Below are 26293 nucleotides of genomic sequence, written 5' to 3'. Positions count from 1 at the left end.
GTCTGTAGACTTATACCATTGGCTCAGGGCCATGCCCTCACGTCAACCGTTTTATTCTAAAAATTAAGGAACATCTCAAATTTCTATGACTGTCTTGCTTTAAAAGGTAAAAACAAACAAAGGGATTGAACTTAAACAATTTTCATATAATGTTCTTTTCATAATCTTCATGTTTGATATTTCCCTTGACTTATATGCGTGTTTTTAACAACACGGAAAATCAGAATTAAGCAGTATTTACATTTAGTGTTTTTATAAATGTAGAAACACGTCAGAGGGAACTCCCCAGTTTTGATAAAAATGCAAGAGTTCTCTGAATTCCGATAAATCTATTTCTGTCATATAAGAACTGAAGTGGAGTTTTTCTTATATGTCCCGTTATGAAACTGATATTTGATATATTGTACTTCCATAAAGAAATAGAGAACCATCTAGGTAGTTTTCCAAATTTTTAATCTTAGAATGTATTACTACAGGTGAAATTCGATGCATTCTAAAAACATTTTTATTTAAGTCCCATTTTTCTTTTCTGTAAAACCAAGGAAAGTGGTTAGGCCACATATTAGCTAAGATAGCTTCGATATACAGTAAGTCGGTACTCAAAATAAACTAAACTTATTTCTAAGATAGATCGAAGGACAGACCCTAGGACAGCTTCGATAAACAACGCCCCTGATCACACTTAGTTAATTTATAATACTCACTTAGGGACATTATAATCTTTTAATATATTAAAAGTTTAAGCGAAAGTGTATAGACCGGTGTGCTTAAAACAGAGTAGTCAAAAAATGAAAGACTTTGGGAAAATAAGGTTCTAAGTACATCATGTAAATGGTGAATATAAATTTATGTAAAGATTTTAACATCTATTTTTTTTCTAGATCAATTCTCACAATATGTACAAAACGTCTAGATAATTGCCAACGACCTTTCGTACGAGGGCACTGTAGCATTAAAGATTCGTGTACACAACAAAAAAAAAAAAATGATATATCAAATACTTTATATCGTTGATATACTGTGTTTATTATTATTTTTTAAATTATTGCTCAATATTCCTCATTATCTTTAATTTAGTAAAAGTTTTGAATAGCAAACAATTTCATAACGATAAATATAGTAATTAATGTCCCTTTAAACAATCATCGCAGACATCTGTTTCTAATAATGTAGCCAATTATTATGCTATCACTGCAAGTTTGTAGAATTCATACTTAACATACAGAACGTTATTCTACAGGAGTGTGTCTCCTAAATCTGATTAGATTATAATATTGATTGTGAAGAATGTTGTACGTTCAGAAGATTTCATTCGTTAACAAATACGCTGCTTTTTGTTTGTTATTCTTCTTTTGTTCATGCATAATTTAGATTGAAGACAGGTTCCCAGTTTATATTAAAAACAAAACAAAACATAAAGCAAAATCTGGTATTTGTCGATAAATTAAGGCTATATGGTCTTGTTTACGCATAATATAGAGTATAAACATGTGCTATATGGATTTTATCGTTTTTGAATTAAGAGAAAATATAGTTTGTATTAATATTTTTATATTGTTTATATTCATCATGATATTGTAATATTTTAATTTTCTGACTATTGGGACTGTTTAACTTATTATTTGACATCTGTCTTCTTTTTTCGCAATTTTAATTCCAACCTAATCGAATATCTAGCTCTTATGGATCAATTTGACATAATTCCCGACATCTTCTAACCATGTGTTAAATGTACAATGGCATGTATTATCTCCGTTGCTGTAGACATTAATTTATACTTGTTAGTTTTATATACACCTTGAGGGCGTTAGTACAAATGGGTGTATCAAATGTACACCAAGATTTTATTGTCAATGCAGAATTGTAGTTGTCAAAACTTTAGAGGAGGGGTCTTTCTGCGATTCGACCATGTATAACTGAAATGAATGATAAATGCAGAATATCCAATTTCATTTAACAGTATCTTTGTGTACAATGTATATGCAACTACACGTTCAAAGATCCAACTTCTATGGACACACTCATCAGCTGGAATAGCAATTTATACGGACAAACGACGCCATCTATCTTGAACAAGGAAATTATGATACCTTTTCGGAATATATCTGTCTTTGTAGCTTTTAAATTTACAGTTACTACACATTCTGAAACCAAATTTATGTCAGAAACGCATAAGTTTGAAACTGGATCAATAACAGTTCTACATGTAAACTCATTGCATCGTAGGAAACCATAAAATGCCAGAGCACACGCTGTTTGAAATTATAAATCTATATAATCATGATTGAAAAATCCACATTGCAAACAAGTTACTATTTCCAGTAAAATTTTAAACTTTATTGGTGACCTTTGTCGTAATGGCTTACTCTCAGATTTTTTAACTACATTTAACACATTTTGCAAGCGTTGGTATGTATGACCAAATTTATCACAAAGGGGGTTCACATTTTCAAAATTGACTCCAGCGAGATATAATTTGATTGTTGAATATTTCAGTTTTAACACTGATTGACAATGGGCCACACAATAGATCAATAAATCTTCCGAAACTTTAGACATATTGAAGCTCCTTGAGTTGAATCCAGTGATATGATCGCCACATAATTTAATTAAACATTTATATCCTGTTGAATAAACATTTCGGGTATTCACATTGATACTTTTATTCCATAAGCTGTCGACTGATTGATCTAACTCCACAGAATTTCGGAATGAGAAGGGCAGGTGCATGGATTTGGCGAAGCCGCTTCATCTGGTAACGAGAAAGAGCATCTGCTATGTTATTTTCTTTCCCTGGAACATGTACAGCATGTACAACAAAATTAAATTTAGCCGCACAGCAAGTTAAACGGCGTAAAAGATTCATTATTACGTTACACTTTGAACGACTCTTATTAATAATGTACACACTAGACATATATCACAATGAAAAAGAATGCGTTGAGAAAGACTCCTCATCGGGCTGAATCAAATCGTCGGGCCAAATGCCTTGAAACCACCTTTTCCTAAAATAACCTCCGTATCCGATTGTTGATGAAGCATCCGTAAATAAATGAAAATCGGACGCATTAATAACGTTATTGCTGATAAAAAATGATATACCATATACCATAATGAGTAGTCTTCCTTATTTATTAAATTATTGATGCTGTGATGCTCATCATTGTTGTGAGGAGCCGAAAGGTCTAGAATTAATCGTTTCTTTTTTGAATATTTGATAAATGGTGACGAATAAAACTACAAAATGTATAATATTTGCGAAACAGCAGTAAATCAATCTGGGATCGCATGTTATATCACTTGAAAATACCTGATCTACACTCGAAAAAAGTGTACCGATTCACCCGAAAAAAACCTTTTCAGCCGGACACTATACCTACCGTGTACTTTGCTGTCTTTTCGATTTATTTGCATTCAATGTTTGAATTAAAATAAGTTCGTTTGAATTTGATTAGTAACTCAATATCAAAAGTGGTAATCTTTGCTGTACATTAATCGATTCTTTTGACATTTTTTCTAAGTTTCTCTGCGCCTGATAATTGACATGTTCCAGTGAGGGTTACAGCCAGTAAAACAATACATCTAGGTTGATAAGCGAGGAATTTATTTGCATATCAATTTTAAACCCAAATTTACATAAAAGTTTTATAGCCTGCTTTTCTCATCGTTTGGTACATTATGTATATTGTGAAAGAAATTATATTGTGGTTTTGTGTTTATTTCAATTTATTTGTATTATTTTTCTTATTTACCAGAACATTTCTTGTGAATTCATAATCAATAGCGTCCTTGTGAAAAATGACTAAACATTGACGAGATCCAGTTTTCAGTGTTTTCAAGGGATGTAATGTTTTGTCACTATATTATCAGCAGCAGTAAAAAATCAACCAAATGAAATCCCAGTCATGAATATATTCTAGCGTAAAATGTTGGAGCTTGGCTTTCTAATTTCCATAAAAACATACTGTTTTCTATTTCAAAAATGTAAATGCCGTCTAGTGGTATTTTTTTGCATACATATTAAAGACGAGAAAAAATAAGTACTTTGACCTATAATTATTTACTTTTTACACATTGTGACTTGGATGGATAGTTGTATCATTGGCATTCATACCACATCTTTTTATTTATATTGAATAAATAATAATACAATGTATACAATTTGTATAATAGTGCACAAATATAACATTCGTTTTCTTTTCCTGTTCTGGTAATGCAAGATATAATTTGGTTGAAATGCACTAGAAATGACCAATTGTGGGGAGCTAACTGAGTAATTTGTTATCATTCTAACCGAAAGTTATCTGGAGATTACTCGAATTACCAGACACACAGAAACGAAAGACCTACCATTCCTACCTCAAGATGAACGTAACTTCAAATTGGATGGTTAAATCGGTTGGTTTTTATTTCCAGTCATGTTTTGAAATTCTTCTAAATTGCCTGACGTTTACAAAGACTGGCACTTAAATATATATAACACAGTTCATACAGATTATTAAGATGAATAAAACAAATCTTCGTTTATGGAAAAAAATTTCAATTTCAAACAATATTCTCAAGCTTAAACCTATCAACAATTTTCGTTTTGCCTTATTTTACATGTGTAACTTCCAAAAAGAATTTTTCGAAAAAAAAGAAGCAATAAAATATCCAATTTCAACATGTATCGGTGTAAGTTATAACATCGATGAAATATAATTGGATTTAATACAATTAAAACATGTGTTACGTAGCAAAAACAAGGAGATGCAATATTTGGAAACAATTGCATGATAGTTGTGTTCATTAAACAATGATAAAATCAGATATATGAGAAGGTATTAGACATGTATGTTTAGATTAATATTTACGGATGGACAATAGTATCATTTTAATATAGATAGCCTATAACCTACTAGAAGATACAATCACCATAACCTGTTTCAACTCATGTTACTTCCTTTAATTTACTGATGATTGTGTTAAAATATTAAAAAAATATACATACAAGTTGTTTTTTTTTTCAATTTGATACAATCATAAATCGTTATTGTCAATTTTTTTAATATATTTTATGCGTAAACAACACAACCTGTTTCGACAATTCTTTTAAAACCTTTTTTTTCAAATTGGAAAGACAATATAAAATGGACTTCGATTGACAGATACGTACCCGAACGTCAATATATTTGATCAATGTACGTGTCCACACGTGGGTTTATTAAGGGTATATAAGCAACTTTGCATCACATGAGACTCAAACAGCCGGAATCATGGAGGCACGACTGGGATTTTTCCTTTTGTTGCTTGTGACAGTCCTACAGGTAGTAGTTGGTAAGTTGAAATTTTTGAGAATGTTTTTTTGAATGTTGAGATGTTATGTAAATATTATCTGTATGTAGATATCTGAAAGGTTTGTTAGAGTTACTTCCTTTTTTTTTAAAATTAAATACTTTTGAAAATTTGTGCCTTTGCACTCAATGATCATTCTAATTAAAAATCAAAATTTATTTAAAAAAAAAGGTTTTGAACATCGGTCATGTACTATTGCATAGATCGATATTTGCTGAATTCTAATTATTATTTGTTTTTATTCTTTAATTTGATTGTTTTACAGTTTTATTTTCGTTGGAAAAAGGGGTTAGTGTTGGGGTTTGTTGTTACAAGTTACAGACTAGCAGAATATGTTTCATACATATTACGGTTGGCAAAAATAATAAATAATTTACGCAGGGTTTTTAAGAGAAATATGATAAACATTAAGGTCGAGTTCTCAGTTTACAGAGGATATAATGTTTTGTGCAAAAAAGTGTATCATGTTGCTATTACAAACAAAATTCTAACTTTCTTTTCATATTTTTCTTTTCCTACTGACAGTATATTTTTTCAAAATATAATTAAATTGTTCACAATTCTCTTTTTTTTTCGGAAATCAATTTTCTTTTATCTTTTACATATCAACACACACTACTTTAAACTTTTTAAGGGCTTACATGGAATAATATATGTCTTGTTTTTGAATGTGTCAGATTTTTATTTTTTAAAACAAAATGGCATATAGACAAAGGAAAAAAGCATATATGATTCAATACATGCGCATTGCTTTCGTTTTTATATTTATTAAATGATTTTTGCGAGTTAAAGGTTCATTATAACAAATGGATAAAAATGGCTGTGTTTCGACCTCAAAAAACTACTCCGAGTACAGACTTCACTGCGCAGTTGATTTTTTTTTCACTTGGCATCCACTAGAGATATAAAAATTAAATCATTTTGTGTTTCAGAAAGATAAAATATTTTTTTAGATTTTGATGGGCATTTTTGTTCGTTGTCTAAGCGAATTTTAAGCATCAGAGTCGGAATAAAACTAAAACGTTTCTCAGTGTCAACAAAGAAACAAATATCCGCAATAGACCAATTTAGGTAGATGTAAGCAGCTATATGTTCTCGTTCGACCTTGCACACACAATGTGTAAAACCCATACCATAAAGTAAGCTATAAAAGGCTTCGAAATGAATATAATATACTGCTGTCCAAGAGATAATGTCCTATAAATATCTGAAGAACATTATTTAGTAAATATTTTAATACTTTTGATTTTAAAATTCAAGGGCCCCAAAACTGGCATTATAATACCTTTTGCTTTGAAATTTCATCTGGTACGCGGACGATCGAGAAAACTTGTGTAACGTTGATCAACGATTATCGTACAATAAAACAATCTTTGACATTTTAGACATTAATGAAACAGGAAACCTAGCATAATTTATCTTGAAAATATTCAATCTATAGTTGTTTTTTTCCATTTATTAAAGAATCAGGATATATTGGTTGTTATCAGGATGACAGAACTAGAATATTACCTAAAGCTGTACTGAAAGACAAAGGTATGACAGTTCAAAAATGCCAACAGTTTTGTGGTAAAAAAGGATTCAAGTTTGCAGGTGTTGAGGTAAGTTATTGATAGGTAAGGAGTTTGTGTTGATGAATATATAAAATAAGGTTGATTAAAGTAGTTTCTCTCTTCACCGAAACATTTATTTTAGTCAACCCTAGTTTTCAATAAATATGGTACATTTAAAAAAAAAAAAATATGTCCCCGGGGTAATATCAATATTTCCGTCAGTTTTAATTTGTTACCCCGATTTTGTTTTTTGTCCATGGATTTATGAGTTTGAACAGCGGTATACTACTGTTGCCTTTATTTAAGCCTGAGGAGCTTTTCTTACAAATAAGTACCAAAACAAAACGTTTTCAGAGTCGTAGTTTTTATTCCTTAGACTTTTCATTGTTATCGTATTTAAACCATAAGAAGGACATAAGACACATATACTTTAATACTCTAGATAGGCAAATACCTTGCATTACCTTGTATTTGATTAGATTATGTTAACAAAAAGGTGATACTTATAATAAAAAGAATAATAATTTTTATAGTATGGATACGAATGCTTTTGTGGGAATGTTTTACGAAAATGCAGAAAAAGAAAAGAAAGTGATTGTAAAATGCCATGCTCAGGCAATAAACGTCAGACATGTGGTGGTCCATGGAGGATCTCTATTTATACAAGTAAGAGGTTGTTTGTATATATTTCCCTTTCCTCTACACCGAGTACTATATAATGAGATAGTGATCTTTACTTAATTAGCACGTTGAGATACGTGAATGAGATATTCCTGGTTCATTTTATTTCTAATTTGATTCAAGGAAAATGAACTAAAATTTATCTGTAACATTGATTTTTTTAATCTTCTCAACATTTGGATTGGTAGTATTTAAAAAGATGCCTAAGGGTTGGACTTATAAAAAATTTAATCACAGATTTGTTTTCAAATAACTGTTAATTGTTTTTATTCTGAGCTAAATAGAGATTTTTTTTGAAGCAGCCTATCAACATAGTTTTGTCAGATCAATATAGAAATTTATCCCAAATAGGGTTAAGATATATGCATCCCATACTATAATAATACCTGTATATATATATTGCGTCTGTAAAGCCGAATACCGAGGTGACGGAGTAAAATATTGTAAAAAAGACAAGCATTTATTTATTATTTTTATTTTGTACTCAAAGCAAATTACAACTAATAAATAAATCATATTCCTAAGACTTAATTTAGTGTAGAGACGTCATAAAAAGTATGAAAAAAAGATGACCTTGTGCAATGCCAAAATATAAGTACCGACAGGATTGAGGACAGTTAATGTTCGTTCATTACTGTAGAGGATTACATACTTTGTTATATGTAAATCATTCGTACCGAAATTAATATCAGTACCAATAAAACGTGATATTGACAACCTTTTAACATATGTTTAGTCTAAGAAGTTAAAAACAACTTCTCGATATGGTGGCTTTGAATGGACTAACCTATTAATTATAGATAAATAAAGTTTTGTTTGTCTATGCAGGCAAACCAAGTAATTGTAAGGGGAAATGTCACAAAAATGGTATATGCAAAAGAGGAAGATGTAGATGTAAAAGAGGATACACAGGAGATGGCATTAACGTCTGTTCCAGTAAGTACCGTTTATAAAAATAAAAAAGGGCATTAGGTTATGTATATTTCAGCTAAAGGTTTTTTGAATTTGAAAAATAAAAACTTGTTCACATCTGAGGATCAATTTCATTATATTGGACCAAAGGGGATACTGTGGTGTATTTAATGCAGCATCTTTCAATTTGTATTTGATTAAAACGAAAGGTTGCAAGATTTAAACAAAATATCTGATCTAGTTTGATGGCTAATAAAAGACCGAACAGTTGAGTTTCAACACACCTTCGGGTTATGGTTCTATTCTTCGCATTTATTACATAACGTGGCTGTAATCTCTAATTATATGAATATTGCAATTGCTTTTCTTTTGAATTTGCATATATTAACCAACACTGAGAGCTATTATTAGTCTTGGTCTAACTCCTGCTACAATAATTTTATGTTATTACATTGGTTGCAATGAATAACATTGATTTCCCAGTTAAATAAAAACCGATAATTTCACATGTGAAATAAAGGTGGTTATTTCACTCTCTGACGTCATACAACAAACGGCGTTGTCAAGACGTCGATAACGTCGGATCAAAAGAAATTGTGAATGTGTAGGACAAACATATAGTTCCTTATATTTTCTACATTAATTTCATAAAAAAAACCCTTTTGCCAAAATATTAAATAGAATAACTAATCAAAGAATTCAAATATCGAAAAATATTCAACTCGTGACCGAACAACTCTGATAATTAACTCATGCGCTACGCATTTTGAACAATAAAATATGTTTAAACTAAACTACAATAGACCAATTGCGGTAGATGTAAGCAGCTATATGTTCTCGTTCGACCTTACACAAACAATGTGTAAAACCCATACCATAAATAAAGCTATAAAAGGATTCGTAATGAATAAAATATACTGCTGTCCAAGAGATAATGTCTAATGAATATCTGAAGAACATTATCTAGTAAATTTTTTGATATTTTTTTATTTTTTAAATTCAAGGGTCCCAAAACTGGCATTATGATACCTTATGCTTTGAAATTTCATCTGGTATGCGGACGATCAAGGAAACTTGACTAACGTTGATCAACGATTATCGTACAATAAAACGATGATTTTCTTAATAAAATCAACGGTACCAATTTTGTTGCACCAGATGCGCATTTCGACAATACATGTCTCTTCAGTGATGCTCGTGGCCAAAATGTTTGAAATCCAAAGCTTATATAAAAGATGAAGAGCTATAATCCAAAAGGTCCAAAAAGTATAGCCAAATTCGTGAAAGGAATCAGAGCTTTGCACGAGGGAGATACATTCCTTAATTTATAATAATTTTTAATATTTTGTAACAGCAAATTTTAATTACACAAAAAAATCCGTATTTTCATGCCAGTACCGAAGTACTGGCTACTGGGCTGGTGATACCCTCGGGGACTAATAGTCCACCAGCAGAGGCATCGACCCAGTGGTAGTAATAAAATCAACGGTACCAATTTTGTTGCACCAGATGCGCATTTCGACAATACATGTCTCTTCAGTGATGCTCGTGGCCAAAATGTTTGAAATCCAAAGCTTATATAAAAGATGAAGAGCTATAATACAAAAGGTCCAAAAAGTATAGCCAAATTCGTGAAAGGAATCAGAGCTTTGCACGAGGGAGATACATTCCTTAATTTATAATAATTTTTAATATTTTGTAACAGCAAATTTTAATTACACAAAAAAATCCGTATTTTCATGCCAGTACCGAAGTACTGGCTACTGGGCTGGTGATACCCTCGGGGACTAATAGTCCACCAGCAGAGGCATCGACCCAGTGGTAGTAATAAAATCAACGGTACCAATTTTGTTGCACCAGATGCGCATTTCGACAATACATGTCTCTTCAGTGATGCTCGTGGCCAAAATGTTTGAAATCCAAAGCTTATATAAAAGATGAAGAGCTATAATCCAAAAGGTCCAAAAAGTATAGCCAAATTCGTGAAAGGAATCAGAGCTTTGCACGAGGGAGATACATTCCTTAATTTATAATAATTTTTAATATTTTGTAACAGCAAATTTTAATTACACAAAAAAATCCGTATTTTCATGCCAGTACCGAAGTACTGGCTACTGGGCTGGTGATACCCTCGGGGACTAATAGTCCACCAGCAGAGGCATCGACCCAGTGGTAGTAATAAAATCAACGGTACCAATTTTGTTGCACCAGATGCGCATTTCGACAATACATGTCTCTTCAGTGATGCTCGTGGCCAAAATGTTTGAAATCCAAAGCTTATATAAAAGATGAAGAGCTATAATCCAAAAGGTCCAAAAAGTATAGCCAAATTCGTGAAAGGAATCAGAGCTTTGCACGAGGGAGATACATTCCTTAATTTATAATAATTTTTAATATTTTGTAACAGCAAATTTTAATTACACAAAAAAATCCGTATTTTCATGCCAGTACCGAAGTACTGGCTACTGGGCTGGTGATACCCTCGGGGACTAATAGTCCACCAGCAGAGGCATCGACCCAGTGGTAGTAATAAAATCAACGGTACCAATTTTGTTGCACCAGATGCGCATTTCGACAATACATGTCTCTTCAGTGATGCTCGTGGCCAAAATGTTTGAAATCCAAAGCTTATATAAAAGATGAAGAGCTATAATCCAAAAGGTCCAAAAAGTATAGCCAAATTCGTGAAAGGAATCAGAGCTTTGCACGAGGGAGATACATTCCTTAATTTATAATAATTTTTAATATTTTGTAACAGCAAATTTTAATTACACAAAAAAATCCGTATTTTCATGCCAGTACCGAAGTACTGGCTACTGGGCTGGTGATACCCTCGGGGACTAATAGTCCACCAGCAGAGGCATCGACCCAGTGGTAGTAATAAAATCAACGGTACCAATTTTGTTGCACCAGATGCGCATTTCGACAATACATGTCTCTTCAGTGATGCTCGTGGCCAAAATGTTTGAAATCCAAAGCTTATATAAAAGATGAAGAGCTATAATCCAAAAGGTCCAAAAAGTATAGCCAAATTCGTGAAAGGAATCAGAGCTTTGCACGAGGGAGATACATTCCTTAATTTATAATAATTTTTAATATTTTGTAACAGCAAATTTTAATTACACAAAAAAATCCGTATTTTCATGCCAGTACCGAAGTACTGGCTACTGGGCTGGTGATACCCTCGGGGACTAATAGTCCACCAGCAGAGGCATCGACCCAGTGGTAGTAATAAAATCAACGGTACCAATTTTGTTGCACCAGATGCGCATTTCGACAATACATGTCTCTTCAGTGATGCTCGTGGCCAAAATGTTTGAAATCCAAAGCTTATATAAAAGATGAAGAGCTATAATCCAAAAGGTCCAAAAAGTATAGCCAAATTCGTGAAAGGAATCAGAGCTTTGCACGAGGGAGATACATTCCTTAATTTATAATAATTTTTAATATTTTGTAACAGCAAATTTTAATTACACAAAAAAATCCGTATTTTCATGCCAGTACCGAAGTACTGGCTACTGGGCTGGTGATACCCTCGGGGACTAATAGTCCACCAGCAGAGGCATCGACCCAGTGGTAGTAATAAAATCAACGGTACCAATTTTGTTGCACCAGATGCGCATTTCGACAATACATGTCTCTTCAGTGATGCTCGTGGCCAAAATGTTTGAAATCCAAAGCTTATATAAAAGATGAAGAGCTATAATCCAAAAGGTCCAAAAAGTATAGCCAAATTCGTGAAAGGAATCAGAGCTTTGCACGAGGGAGATACATTCCTTAATTTATAATAATTTTTAATATTTTGTAACAGCAAATTTTAATTACACAAAAAAATCCGTATTTTCATGCCAGTACCGAAGTACTGGCTACTGGGCTGGTGATACCCTCGGGGACTAATAGTCCACCAGCAGAGGCATCGACCCAGTGGTAGTAATAAAATCAACGGTACCAATTTTGTTGCACCAGATGCGCATTTCGACAATACATGTCTCTTCAGTGATGCTCGTGGCCAAAATGTTTGAAATCCAAAGCTTATATAAAAGATGAAGAGCTATAATCCAAAAGGTCCAAAAAGTATAGCCAAATTCGTGAAAGGAATCAGAGCTCTGCACGAGGGAGATACATTCCTTAATTTATAATAATTTTTAATATTTTGTAACAGCAAATTTTAATTACACAAAAAAATCCGTATTTTCATGCCAGTACCGAAGTACTGGCTACTGGGCTGGTGATACCCTCGGGGACTAATAGTCCACCAGCAGAGGCATCGACCCAGTGGTAGTAATAAAATCAACGGTACCAATTTTGTTGCACCAGATGCGCATTTCGACAATACATGTCTCTTCAGTGATGCTCGTGGCCAAAATGTTTGAAATCCAAAGCTTATATAAAAGATGAAGAGCTATAATCCAAAAGGTCCAAAAAGTATAGCCAAATTCGTGAAAGGAATCAGAGCTTTGCACGAGGGAGATACATTCCTTAATTTATAATAATTTTTAATATTTTGTAACAGCAAATTTTAATTACACAAAAAAATCCGTATTTTCATGCCAGTACCGAAGTACTGGCTACTGGGCTGGTGATACCCTCGGGGACTAATAGTCCACCAGCAGAGGCATCGACCCAGTGGTAGTAATAAAATCAACGGTACCAATTTTGTTGCACCAGATGCGCATTTCGACAATACATGTCTCTTCAGTGATGCTCGTGGCCAAAATGTTTGAAATCCAAAGCTTATATAAAAGATGAAGAGCTATAATCCAAAAGGTCCAAAAAGTATAGCCAAATTCGTGAAAGGAATCAGAGCTTTGCACGAGGGAGATACATTCCTTAATTTATAATAATTTTTAATATTTTGTAACAGCAAATTTTAATTACACAAAAAAAATCCGTATTTTCATGCCAGTACCGAAGTACTGGCTACTGGGCTGGTGATACCCTCGGGGACTAATAGTCCACCAGCAGAGGCATCGACCCAGTGGTAGTAATAAAATCAACGGTACCAATTTTGTTGCACCAGATGCGCATTTCGACAATACATGTCTCTTCAGTGATGCTCGTGGCCAAAATGTTTGAAATCCAAAGCTTATATAAAAGATGAAGAGCTATAATCCAAAAGGTCCAAAAAGTATAGCCAAATTCGTGAAAGGAATCAGAGCTTTGCACGAGGGAGATACATTCCTTAATTTATAATAATTTTTAATATTTTGTAACAGCAAATTTTAATTACACAAAAAAATCCGTATTTTCATGCCAGTACCGAAGTACTGGCTACTGGGCTGGTGATACCCTCGGGGACTAATAGTCCACCAGCAGAGGCATCGACCCAGTGGTAGTAATAAAATCAACGGTACCAATTTTGTTGCACCAGATGCGCATTTCGACAATACATGTCTCTTCAGTGATGCTCGTGGCCAAAATGTTTGAAATCCAAAGCTTATATAAAAGATGAAGAGCTATAATCCAAAAGGTCCAAAAAGTATAGCCAAATTCGTGAAAGGAATCAGAGCTTTGCACGAGGGAGATACATTCCTTAATTTATAATATTTTTTAATATTTTGTAACAGCAAATTTTAATTACACAAAAAAATCCGTATTTTCATGCCAGTACCGAAGTACTGGCTACTGGGCTGGTGATACCCTCGGGGACTAATAGTTCACCAGCAGAGGCATCGACCCAGTGGTAGTAATAAAATCAACGGTACCAATTTTGTTGCACCAGATGCGCATTTCGACAATACATGTCTCTTCAGTGATGCTCGTGGCCAAAATGTTTGAAATCCAAAGCTTATATAAAAGATGAAGAGCTATAATCCAAAAGGTCCAAAAAGTATAGCCAAATTCGTGAAAGGAATCAGAGCTTTGCACGAGGGAGATACATTCCTTAATTTATAATAATTTTTAATATTTTGTAACAGCAAATTTTAATTACACAAAAAAATCCGTATTTTCATGCCAGTACCGAAGTACTGGCTACTGGGCTGGTGATACCCTCGGGGACTAATAGTCCACCAGCAGAGGCATCGACCCAGTGGTAGTAATAAAATCAACGGTACCAATTTTGTTGCACCAGATGCGCATTTCGACAATACATGTCTCTTCAGTGATGCTCGTGGCCAAAATGTTTGAAATCCAAAGCTTATATAAAAGATGAAGAGCTATAATCCAAAAGGTCCAAAAAGTATAGCCAAATTCGTGAAAGGAATCAGAGCTTTGCACGAGGGAGATACATTCCTTAATTTATAATAATTTTTAATATTTTGTAACAGCAAATTTTAATTACACAAAAAAATCCGTATTTTCATGCCAGTACCGAAGTACTGGCTACTGGGCTGGTGATACCCTCGGGGACTAATAGTCCACCAGCAGAGGCATCGACCCAGTGGTAGTATTAAGCCTGAGTAGCGTTTCTTACAACTAAGTACCAAACCATCTTTGACATTTTACACTTTAATGAAACAGGAAACCTAGCATAATTTATCTTGAAAATATTCAATTTATAGTTTTTTTTCCATTTTTTTTAAAGAATTAGGATATATTGGTTGTTATCGGGATGATAGCAGTAGAATATTATCTAAAGCAAAACTGCAAGACAAAGGTATGACAGTTCAAAAATGCCAATATTTTTGTGGTAAAAAAGGATTCAAGTTTGCAGGTGTTGAGGTAAGTCAATGATAGGTAAGGAGTTTGTGTTCATGAATATATAAAATAAGATTGATTAAAGTACTTTCTCTCTTCATCGAAACATTATTTTAGTCAACCCTTGTTTCTAATAAATATGGTACATTTTTCAAAAATTATGTCCCAGGGGGTAATATCAATCTTAAGCCTGAGTAGCGTTTCTTACAACTAAGTACCAAAACAAAACGTTTTCAGAGTCGTAGTTTTTATTCCTTAGACTTTTATTTGTTATCGTATTTTAACCATAAGAAGGACATAGAACTATATACTTTATTACTATGAGACAGGCAAATACCTTGCATTACCTTGTATTTGATTAGATTATGTTGATAAAAAGGTGATACGTATAACAAAAAGAATTATAATTTTATAGTATGGATACCAATGCTTTTGTGGGAATGTTTTACGAAAATACAGAAAAAGAAAAGAAAGTGATTGTAAAACGCCATGCTCAGGCAATAAACGTCAGACATGTGGTGGTCCATGGAGGATCTCTGTTTATACAGGTAAGAGGTTGTTTGTATATATTTCCCTTTCCTCTACACCAATTACTATATAATGAGATGGTGATCTTTCTTTAATTAGCACGTTGAGATACGCGAATGAGATATTCCTGGTTCATTTTATTTATAATTAGATTCAAGGAAAATGAAATAAAATTTATCTGTAACTATTCTTTTTTTTCCATCGTTTATAGATGAGTTCCACATAATCAGAAAATAGCAACATTGATTTTCTTAATCTTCTCAACATTTGGGTTGGTAGTATTTAAAGAGATTCCTATTGAGTAAGGGTTGGACAAATAAGAATTTTAATCACAGATTTTTTTTTCAAATAACTGTTATTTGTTTTTACTACATTGTACGAGCTAAATAGAGATTTTTTTTGAAGCAGCCTATCAACATAGTTTTGCCAGATCAATATAGAAATTTATCCTAAATAGGATTAAAATATATGAATCCCATAATATAATAATACCTGTATATATATTGCGTCTGTTAAGCCGCATACCGAGGTGACTAATAAATAAATCATATTCCTAAGACTTAATCTAGTGTAAACACGTCATAAAATTCTATTATAGAAATGCTCCAAAACGCCGATAAACGTTATCTGTATCACATAAGCAAGGACTCGAACATTAAACTATCAAACAAACTAATATATCAACATAAATATCCAAATAAAAAGATGCGGGTATTTATATCAATGATACAAATATCCGCAATAGACCAATTGAGGTAGATATAAGCAGCTATATGTTATCGTTCGACCTTGCACAAACAATGTGTAAAACCCATACCATAAAGTAAGCTATAAAAGGCTTCGAAATAAATATTTAAAATGCTGTCCAAGAGATAATGTCTTATAAATATCCGTAGAAGATTATTTAGTTTTTTTTTAAATTTAAGGGCCGTAAAACTGGCATTATGATACCTTCTGCTTTGAAATTTCATCTGGAAAGAGGACGATCAAGAAAACTTGCGTAACATTGATCAACGATTATCGTACGATAAAACGATGATTTTCTTAAACCATCTTTGACATTTTACACATTAATGAAACAGGAACCCTAGCATAATTTATCTTGAAAATATTCAATCTACAGTTTTTGATAATTTGGTGTGTATGGCATTGAAGGTCTTCTTGTCAAAAGATTAGATGGATGCAGCTTGCTTTTAGTACTTGTGGCAATAATTATTTTTAGGTCTTTCCACTTTTCTGTGGTAAGACCTATTGTATTTGTTCTGATTCTCATTATTATTTTTTCCTCGCCTAATTTTGAAATTTTTGTTTCTCAATATGTCGCTTAGATATTTTTTATATTGTATCGTACAGTTTTTGCGCTTTAAAATTTCACCCTGCTAAGCCAAACAAGTTTCTTTGTAAGAGTTATCTCCCTTTTCACTGTCTATCATGAGCTTGCATCTCCTTCGTAACAAAAAAAGATATCGACAAAATTCTTTTTACAAATTGTTCTTTAAATCTTCATAAATTTTTGGCTTATTTGGATGGAAGCGATCCAGTGAGATCTTATAGAAGTTATCTGCATTTACCAAATACATTTGTCTTTATGTTTTTGTAACACTTGAACCGTACGCCGCATAAATAAAATTTGACAAAAAAGTTACTCGCGACATGATATAACTGCAAAGTTTTTGTCGATTTGGTACGCGTCATTGTTTTAGGGGTTCCATGCCACTGAATCGGTAAAATGAACAAAATTAACTCATTATAGCCTCAAACTTTGCAGCTACCATGATGTATACATGCATCTTATCGTATTTTATCATCCAAGGTCCCCATCGTCCACCCTTCCTCCCCCTTTATTTTGTTCGTTCTTTTTTGAGGAATCCCATTTTGCATTGAAGTTCAATCCTGTTACATTTTACTGTAAAAATGCAATCCTTCTTACAAACAAACTTTTTAAATAGAAATTCATCCCCTGCAAAAATCTGCTCCAATTCATGTGTTTTCTGAAATTCAATCGATGAAGGATTTTTTAAAATACCATAATAACAGCATTATGTTTGTGTGAATGCATTGAACCGCAATAGTTTACCTGTAAAATATATAATGAATCAAGAACAAATGTTCCCGTAAGCCGCGGTCTGCTCGATTGAGAAAAAAAAAATCAATGACACAGAAATTGCTCCCAAATTCGTAAATATTACTGAATTCCCAAAATAAAATTTCTAAAAATGTATTAAAATACAAATCTGTGCTCTCGCAAACATGTGCACGTAAGATGCATCCATGCATGATCCGTCATCAATGACCGGTAAATCATAAAACCAATAGACATCGTGTTTCTCCGATCAATACACATGTGCTCTGTTCAAAGGTCTCCCCTGAAAAGAAATTAATATTCTCCAGACATATATATTTGAGGGTCACGTGACTTCACAACACCATCTCGCGCGCGGACCTAAATTTAGAATAAAACATTCCAAATCCAAATCAGGAAAATGGAACCTCCAAGATAAAATTTACTCCGTTTTCCTACAAATTCAAACGAAACGCATACACAACAAATAGATGAAAAATGGAAGTCCGAGGTAACATAGAAACTAGAGAAAATTTATATACGAATGATGCTAGGATTAATATTAATGAGGACATCTCAGGCGTCCGTTTGGCTGTGCGGGATGAATAAGTACACAGTCACGTTCGGTCAGAATATAGGCGTTATTTAAGTTAGTTGCGTCGCACAGAGAAAGTGCCATGCAATTAATCAATCAATCAATCAATCAATAAATCGACCAACCAACCAACCGACCAACCAAGCAACGAACCAACCCACTAATCACTCATGTAGGTGTCTGGTCCATGTGTTTAATAGAGGATCAGGGATAATCTTTTTTTTTAGCATGTTCCCTACAGTCTAGGTCCACTGTGTTTTTTTGGCATACCAACCAACCAATCAACCAACCAATCAACTAACTAATAACTAACTAACTAACTAACTAACTAACTAACTAACCAACCAACCAACCCATCCATCAATCAATCATTTAGACTGCCACTAGCAATTGTTTACAAAACAATTGATATATATATATATATGTTTATTTTGTTTTATTTGTAACTAAGATGTGTGTGTGTGTGTGTGTGTGTGTGTGTTCTTTGAAGTTACAAAACATAACTTTGAAGTGTGAAAAGGATTCATATGTTAAGGAATCAAAACAAATATTATTAGTTAATAGTAGTTTAATTTCTTTTTTTTCCTACCCTCTGTTCAATTTTTCATTCTACAACAATATTTTTAAATTATTCAAATTGTATTAACCCCTCCTCCAACAATAAAAAGATGACTAATACAAATTAATTCACAAGTTAAAATTATTAAAAAAGGGAAGGGCACAAAAACAAAAATAAACAAATATCAGGCAATACCAATATAAAGCAGTAAAAGTGTCTGCAATGATCCATCTGAATTCAAAGAATAAAACAAATCTTCTAACACAGCTGCATTTTGGATATGCACTTAAAAATGACAAATGCACCATATTTAAACCTCCCTCCATAAAATAAAAGATCAGTGTATTGGTACCTTACTCTTTAAATCTGGAATAGATTTGATAAAGCTGAAATCAAAGGAATTATCTTTGGTAATGCCATAATCTTGATAACAGTAATTTTATGGAGTACTGAATTTTTTCGAAGTTCTCAAGCATTAATTAATGATGACAATTTCCTGATTTTCTTTGTTAAATTTATATCTAACATAGCTTGTTAATCTAATAAGAAATCTATTCCTAAAAGTTTAAAATTTGACTATGATCAATGAAGATTATATGCTGTTCACAGTATGAGAAAACCATGGATGTCAGATGTAGATTTAAGTGTTAGGTATACTAATTCAACATCAATAATAAGTATGTGGAGAGGGTATTTCCCTGTCTACTGCCTCTCTCAAGATTGAAGAAATTTGATAAGTTTCAAATATTCATTACACAGCTGTTATCTTCTGAATAGAGAGTCTCAAACCATTTACATAAGGATGGTCCAAAATTAAAACTTTGAACAGCTTTTACTAGAAAATTTCACTCTCAGTCCGTTCGTTAGTTGGTCAACTGATCGAGATAAACAGAATATTTTTGTGTACATCCAAGTCTAAAACATCGAAAATGGTTATCCAAAGTTGTCATATCTTTTGAGTATTTTGTCACATATGGTAATTGGATGTCGATGTCAGATCATTTGTGATCTCTCAAGAACTTTATGTTTCTTCACGAAACTTTGGTTATTTAAGTTATTTTTGTCGTAATGTTTAGTTACTATCTAATGTATACCATAACTTTGGTATTTTATCCTCCGTTGACTTTTTCTCATATGTATTTGGAGAAATAATTTGATATACTTGCAATTATATCTACAAAAGATCTAGAGTTACGCTTATGACAGAGTCCTTATGTGTTTGTATTCTTTGAATTATCTAAACTGAATTTGGAAAAAAACAATACTTACATTGTAATTATAATCATATTTATTAGCTTAATTTATCTAAACTTTGCTGATATGACATAAACGAAAGACCAGTTAACACTCAACTGATATTGCGAAGAAGACCATATCAGTCAGTACGTAAATACTGATCATCAGTCCTTTTCTGGTTAGTTGAATGATGAACAAGTTGCGAAACTTACTTGATTTGAAATAGACCCTTTCTTTTACTAAACTGTTCAAATGACGCAGTTATTAAAAATACATAATATACGCATTTTATAGTTTTAAATTACATTCTATATTTCAATGACATTGACACGTCTTTGTTGCAAGTCGTAGAACTCGACATACCTTTTTAATTTTGAAACCAGACGAAAGTGTAATTATCAACTATAAATTAAGGTGGCCTTGTTTGAATAGGTAAACATTTGTCATTTCGAAGCCTTTTATAGCTTACTATGTGGTATGGGTTTTGATCATTGTTGACGTTTCTTACTTTTTCATCATTTAGTATATAGTGAAGAGTTGTACATTTGCCAATCATGCCCATCGTCTTATTCTGATATTATCAAATTATTCTGTGTTGTTGTGTGTTTCCAGTGTTTATTAGACGCAAAATAACTTCATACAGCGAATATTTAAATTTGATTGTCATTCACAGGCAAAATTTATCGTTTTATCTGAATTGTAGTTTGTCCATTAGGGTGGAAATCATATGGATCCAGCTGTTACTTCTTTAGTCAGACAACGGCAACCTGGAATGACGCAAAGGTACGTTAATGCCGTCTTTAAAATTGATAAAACAAAATATAACATGATTTATTTCCCTTATGTCAGCATAAAAATAGCAAGAAATTTCCACTGTGTTAAACATTTCAGAATTATCTTCAATTTACACTTTAATTTTTATTTAGTGATTCAAACTCAAACATAATAGTCCATTGTGTTTTCAACAGTCAGCAAAACTTGTGAAGCCCTTGTGTTAAGAGAAAGTAGTTTTTGTCTTAATTTTAAACTTAATTATAATTACGAATAATTACTTTAAAACACTTCGTGCTATAACAGAGATGATCACTTGCATTCGTTTTGTTTAATTTTTCAAAAACACAATCTTCAATTTTTAAATTTACAAATTTACAAATTTACAAATTTTCTTAATAAAGAAATATATGTTATTCACGTTTTGAATCTGAAAGGTAAACATTAATAACAAATCTTCGACATATACACTACAATGACTTGAGAGATGATGATAGTATTCTTCCACTTGAAAAACATATTATGAGTCAAATAGCTGAAATTTGTATATACAAATGTCGATGTCAAAGTAGACAGTTCTTAAAATTTTCAGCAAATTTAAATCATTATTGTTCATTTGTATAATAGGATAATTTATCGTTATATGATTATATAAGTTAACCGTATGTCGATACTAGTATGTATTCTCAATGTTTTTTCAAAAGAATAAGATTTGCGATTATTTCCAAAAGCTTAATCCTTAGCACAAAGTACACGAATAATGCTAGTAATGAAGCAGAGTTACTAATGATATTATATATTTTTGTTTTTTTATTCGTTTTTTTTCTTCATTATATTATATTAATTTGTTTTCATACGGCAAATGTTGATCAATACGAAATGAATGCATGTATACTGGAATCACTTGATTTATCTTCCAGTCAATAAAAGATTCGAATTTGCATGAATTGAACCGATACTGTAAATATTGATTTATTAACTTCGACTGTAATTTTAACTGAATGTACACCATATATCCCGGATGGTTGCCTTCAACACTTTAATTTCAACACCTGAAATATATTGTTTTTCTGTGAATATGGTGATGTGCACCCTTATGTTCTAAATTCATATCACCCTCGGACATATAGTTCACATTGGATTTTGATAAGCTATATAAGCAATATTTTGAATTATAGTTTAGTGATAACGTATAGTATAGGAACACTGTTTTTGTGAAACAGAATAACATTGCAAGCACTCCTTTCCCATCATTCCCTGTAGTTATATTGACTCATTTTGTTATGGTAATCATTCGACTAATGGTATCTTTATCATCCCCTTGCTGTCTTGTTATTTTAAATAAAGGTTTTGCCTATTCACAAAGTAGCTATATGTAATTGTTTAATTTACAGTAAGTTATTGACGATATAACAAAAAAGACAATTGCGTTTCATAGTTTGATGAATATCTTCTCTTGTTAAGGAGGTATACCTAGGTTAAGGGAAATAACTCTTAAAATCATCAGTACGTTTGTGTCAACCATTTTCATAAATATATTCTAAGCTTCAAGGTTACATAGATTATTTCCAATCTGTTTCAGGTAAATGCTTAAAAAACATTGATGAAACTTGACTTTAACAAACACATAACTGATTATCTCCCTGAACCAAAGTCTACCACTAATTCTAAAGTCTACTAGTCTAATTAATTGATTGGTGCTTATAAAATCAATTGTCTCATATGTATTGCATCTGTAGGCCTACATCAAATTTTAAAATAGTAAATTCGATAGGTTTGCAAAATGGAGCAATCGGGCTGCATAAGTTTTTTTTTAATTTGACCTTCATTATAAAACTTATATGAGTTATGACAGGATTTTGCGTTTAATATACCATCCCTTAAGGATTTTTTCCAAACTAGAAACTCTGTATATAATAGACATGACATATATACGCGAGCATGTTTTCAAAAATTTACCAAGAACATTTTTTTGACATAGAAGTTCATTTAAATAAGGTCGTGTATGCTATGCTGAGAATACATACTAGTATATACAAATTTCAGCTATGCTTCGGACGCAAGAAATTAATAACGTGTTGTTTTCAATATTTTACATCACTGGGTCGATACCTCTGCTGGTGGACTATCAGTCCCCGAGGGTATCATCAGCTCGGTAGTCAGTATTTCGGTACTGACATGATTTAACAAACTTTACTAAAATTGTCCGTTTATAAATTTATAAATTATTAAGAAACTAAGGTTTCAACTCCCTCAGGCAAAGTTGGCTTTAGATGAATTTGGCTATTATTTTAGGTATTTTTTGACATACAGCTCTTCAACGGTTTCGGTACTTATACATCTTCGGATTTCAAATGTTTGGCTTTGAGCGTTCCTGATGAAGGTAAATCCAGAAAAGCGCTTCGGACGCAAGAAATTAATAACGTGTTGTTTTCAATATTTTAAAGGTTTGATTGATTGTTCAAACTTGAGCATTTTGCATTTTGTCGAACTAGACAAAATGAATAAAGAAGAAGTGAAAAAATTTAAAACAGAAAGAAAACACAAGACCTTATACAACTGATGTAGTTATTAATAAACTCATCATATATATCAGAACTAAATTTTGTATATACGCCAGACGCATGTTTCGTCTACAAAAAACTCGCCAGTGACGCTCGAATTCAAAAAAGATAAAAAGGCCAAATAAAGTACGAAGTTGAAGAGCATAGAGGACCAAAATTCCTAAAAGTTTTGCCAAATCCAGCTAAGTATATATTGATAGTATTTCATTTACATTACAGAGTAAATGCATAACGAAAAATAGTATGCTTGCAGAAGTAGTGTCATATGGGGAAAGAGATTTCTTAAGGAAACAGGCATCTAAATATGCAGAAAGTAGGTACATTCAATAAAAGAAGGGGTGTTTTGATAAATTGCCATTTAATTGTAAAGTTCAAAGAAATTTAGATGTAAGGGAAACATCGTCAACAGGATCTAATATAAAAAGAAGATATGGTATGATTGCCAATGAAACAACTATCCACAAAAGACCAAAATGACACAGACATTAACAACTATAGGTTACCGTACGACCTTCAACAATGAGCAAAGCCCATACCGCATAGTGAGCTATAAAAGGCCCCGATAAGACAATGTAAAACAATTCAAACGAGAAAACTAACGGCCTTATTTATGTAAAAACATGAACGTAAAACAAATATGTAACACATAAACAAACGACCACCACTGAATTACAGGCTCCTGACTTGGGACAGGCTCATATATAAATAATGTGGCGGGGTTAAAAATGTTAGCAGGACCCCCCCCCCCCCCCTAACCTGGGACAGTGGTATAACAGTACAACATAAGAACGAACTATAAAAATCAGTTGAAAAAGGCTTAACTCATCAGATGGACAAAAATACCAAGTCTTCTTTACAAGGGCGAACCATATGCTTTATCCAATGTACAAAACATTTAATTTTTGTTATACCTTCTTATTGTGTACAACAGATTAAATAAGAAACAACACAAGACAATCGAAAGAAGCGCTTCAACTTTTTTTTACTTCTAACTGCTGTTAAATCTAGATAGAGAAAATAACGTCTATCCGCATGTTAAATAACTGACATAATACACATCTTTAAATTTTAAAATCTGCAGTTATAACGGGAAGATTTAATATATATCTTTTAACTTAACTTTACCAAGTTTTACGCTATTGGTCTGCAAAGTCTTATAAAATTCTGACACTGTGCTGTTAAATGTCCACCCTTCTACGTCTTTATAGCTTTCTGGCTTGGCGGAACAGATAGTAAACATGAAGGAAGTTGGGTCTGGGCGACCAGTCAAAGTAATGTTATTGTGACTGGATGGCATACCCGACTTGTAAAAGAACCGAATAACCAAGGTGGAAATGAGCATTGCATTAATATACACAAAAAACTAGATTTTGAATGGAATGATGATAGATGCTGGAATAGTTATAGATACATTTGTGAAAAACTGTAAGTATAATGAAGTATAATGAAACCGACATTTAAAAGTTCGAGCGTTGAGATTAAGACATTAGACATTACAATCTGTGATGCATTGCTAAAAGATTGAAATATAATTACACACGCACAACTCGACAATTATGTTGTTGAAAAGAAAACATTCTCGTATTTGGATAGTACCTTGTTTATTGTATTTGTTGTTTGGGTTTGTACACTTCAACTCATAATGCGTTTGCTAGGTTTAAAGATAATATGTAGTTAATTTGTTGATTGATCACAAGTAATAGCTGAATATGTACACATCTGCATTATTGATGTTATTACGAAATACTAATGATTGCTTTTGACGAAACTGATTCATTTGGAGTAGATAGTATGTTTGAGTACAATGTATATATGCGTACTTCACTATTGAATATTTGAAAGTCGTTTTTACTGCAAACATATTTTTAGTTAGACATTTTCTAAAAGAGTGTACTGAATATTGTGTTTTATTGAATTTGCGATTAACAATGATTAAGTGTTGGTATTCGCTATTAATACATGGTTTTGTGTCCTTTATTTATGATGTTAACATTAACGTAAAGTAGGATATGTATTGTTTTACTTTTATTTTTATAAATTCACTGATTTTGTGAAAACTGTAGATTTAAACGAGTGATGTAAAGATGTTTTTCAATTTTTTTCGTTTTTCAACACTGATTGAGAATATTGCATATGACAAATATATGTCTAGGTTTTGTATTACCAACATGTTTGTATTGTATACACATTTGATTATTCATTTCTCTGACGACCGAGTTAGTTACCTATGTGTCAATAGTGCAAAATAGTGTTTGGCTGCACTACTTAGGAATGGTAATCACTTGTTCAGTTGCTGGACTACGGAATTCAAACATTTGTGCAACTAGTTCTCTTATTTGTCTATTTTTGATACGATATCACAGAACCGAATCTATGTGAATACATGTATAACTACAATGTGTCAAAAGCAGAATGATAAAACATGTGTACGCTTTCTGTTTCAGGTTGGTTTAAACAGGACAGCAACAAAGGCATATAACTGAACGAAGCACTTTAGCAAATGTTTAAATACATAATTTCAAAAAATGGCTTTCGTCACGTAAAATAAAACTGAAAACTAAAAAGTCTTTAATACTGTGTTTATTGTTTTTGAATACGTGTTTTCATCTACATATTGGTAGCCAGTTTAAGGAAGACTGTTCATAAACTTTTTTGTTTTACTTTACAGCATATGCTTACTGAAATTTAGTCATTTGTTTGCATGTCTTGAAAACAGATATACTTTAAAAACAATATGTATTCGTAACTGATAAGTTGCAATTGAGTGTATCAAAATATAACAGAAGACAATTCTCTTAGACTGATCATGAATAAACTTCAAATACTGCAAATAATCAGAACTAAATAATGAACACGTTT

General features: G+C 32.3%; 1 protein-coding gene across 1 annotated transcript; it reads left to right on the top strand.

The window, feature by feature from the left end:
* Positions 1–5162: 5162 nt before the first annotated feature.
* On the top strand, positions 5163–26006 carry LOC139498310 (uncharacterized). The gene is made up of 10 exons (XM_071286677.1): positions 5163–5316; positions 6799–6935; positions 7421–7553; positions 8397–8504; positions 15007–15143; positions 15535–15667; positions 20803–20882; positions 23654–23747; positions 24643–24859; positions 25879–26006. Exons 1-10 carry the CDS (start codon positions 5256–5258, stop codon positions 25886–25888), a joined length of 1110 nt encoding a protein of 369 aa, XP_071142778.1. The 5' UTR covers positions 5163–5255; the 3' UTR covers positions 25889–26006.
* The last annotated feature ends 287 nt before the right edge of the window (positions 26007–26293 follow it).

This window comes from Mytilus edulis, chromosome 12 (assembly GCF_963676685.1).
Source record: "Mytilus edulis chromosome 12, xbMytEdul2.2, whole genome shotgun sequence".
Taxonomy (NCBI): Eukaryota; Metazoa; Mollusca; class Bivalvia; order Mytilida; family Mytilidae; genus Mytilus; species Mytilus edulis.
Note: the sequence above shows the minus strand (reverse complement) of the source record. Positions and strands in the feature narration are given on the sequence as shown.

Bases quoted from the DNA above. Each gene is read 5' to 3' on its own strand.
- LOC139498310 (XM_071286677.1), top strand. From the start codon at position 5,256: ATGGAGGCACGACTGGGATTTTTCCTTTTGTTGCTTGTGACAGTCCTA. The intron at 6,936-7,420 runs GTAAGTTATTGA...TAATTTTTATAG, and splicing joins TCAAGTTTGCAGGTGTTGAG to TATGGATACGAATGCTTTTG. The intron at 23,748-24,642 runs GTAGGTACATTC...ACGTCTTTATAG, and splicing joins GGCATCTAAATATGCAGAAA to CTTTCTGGCTTGGCGGAACA.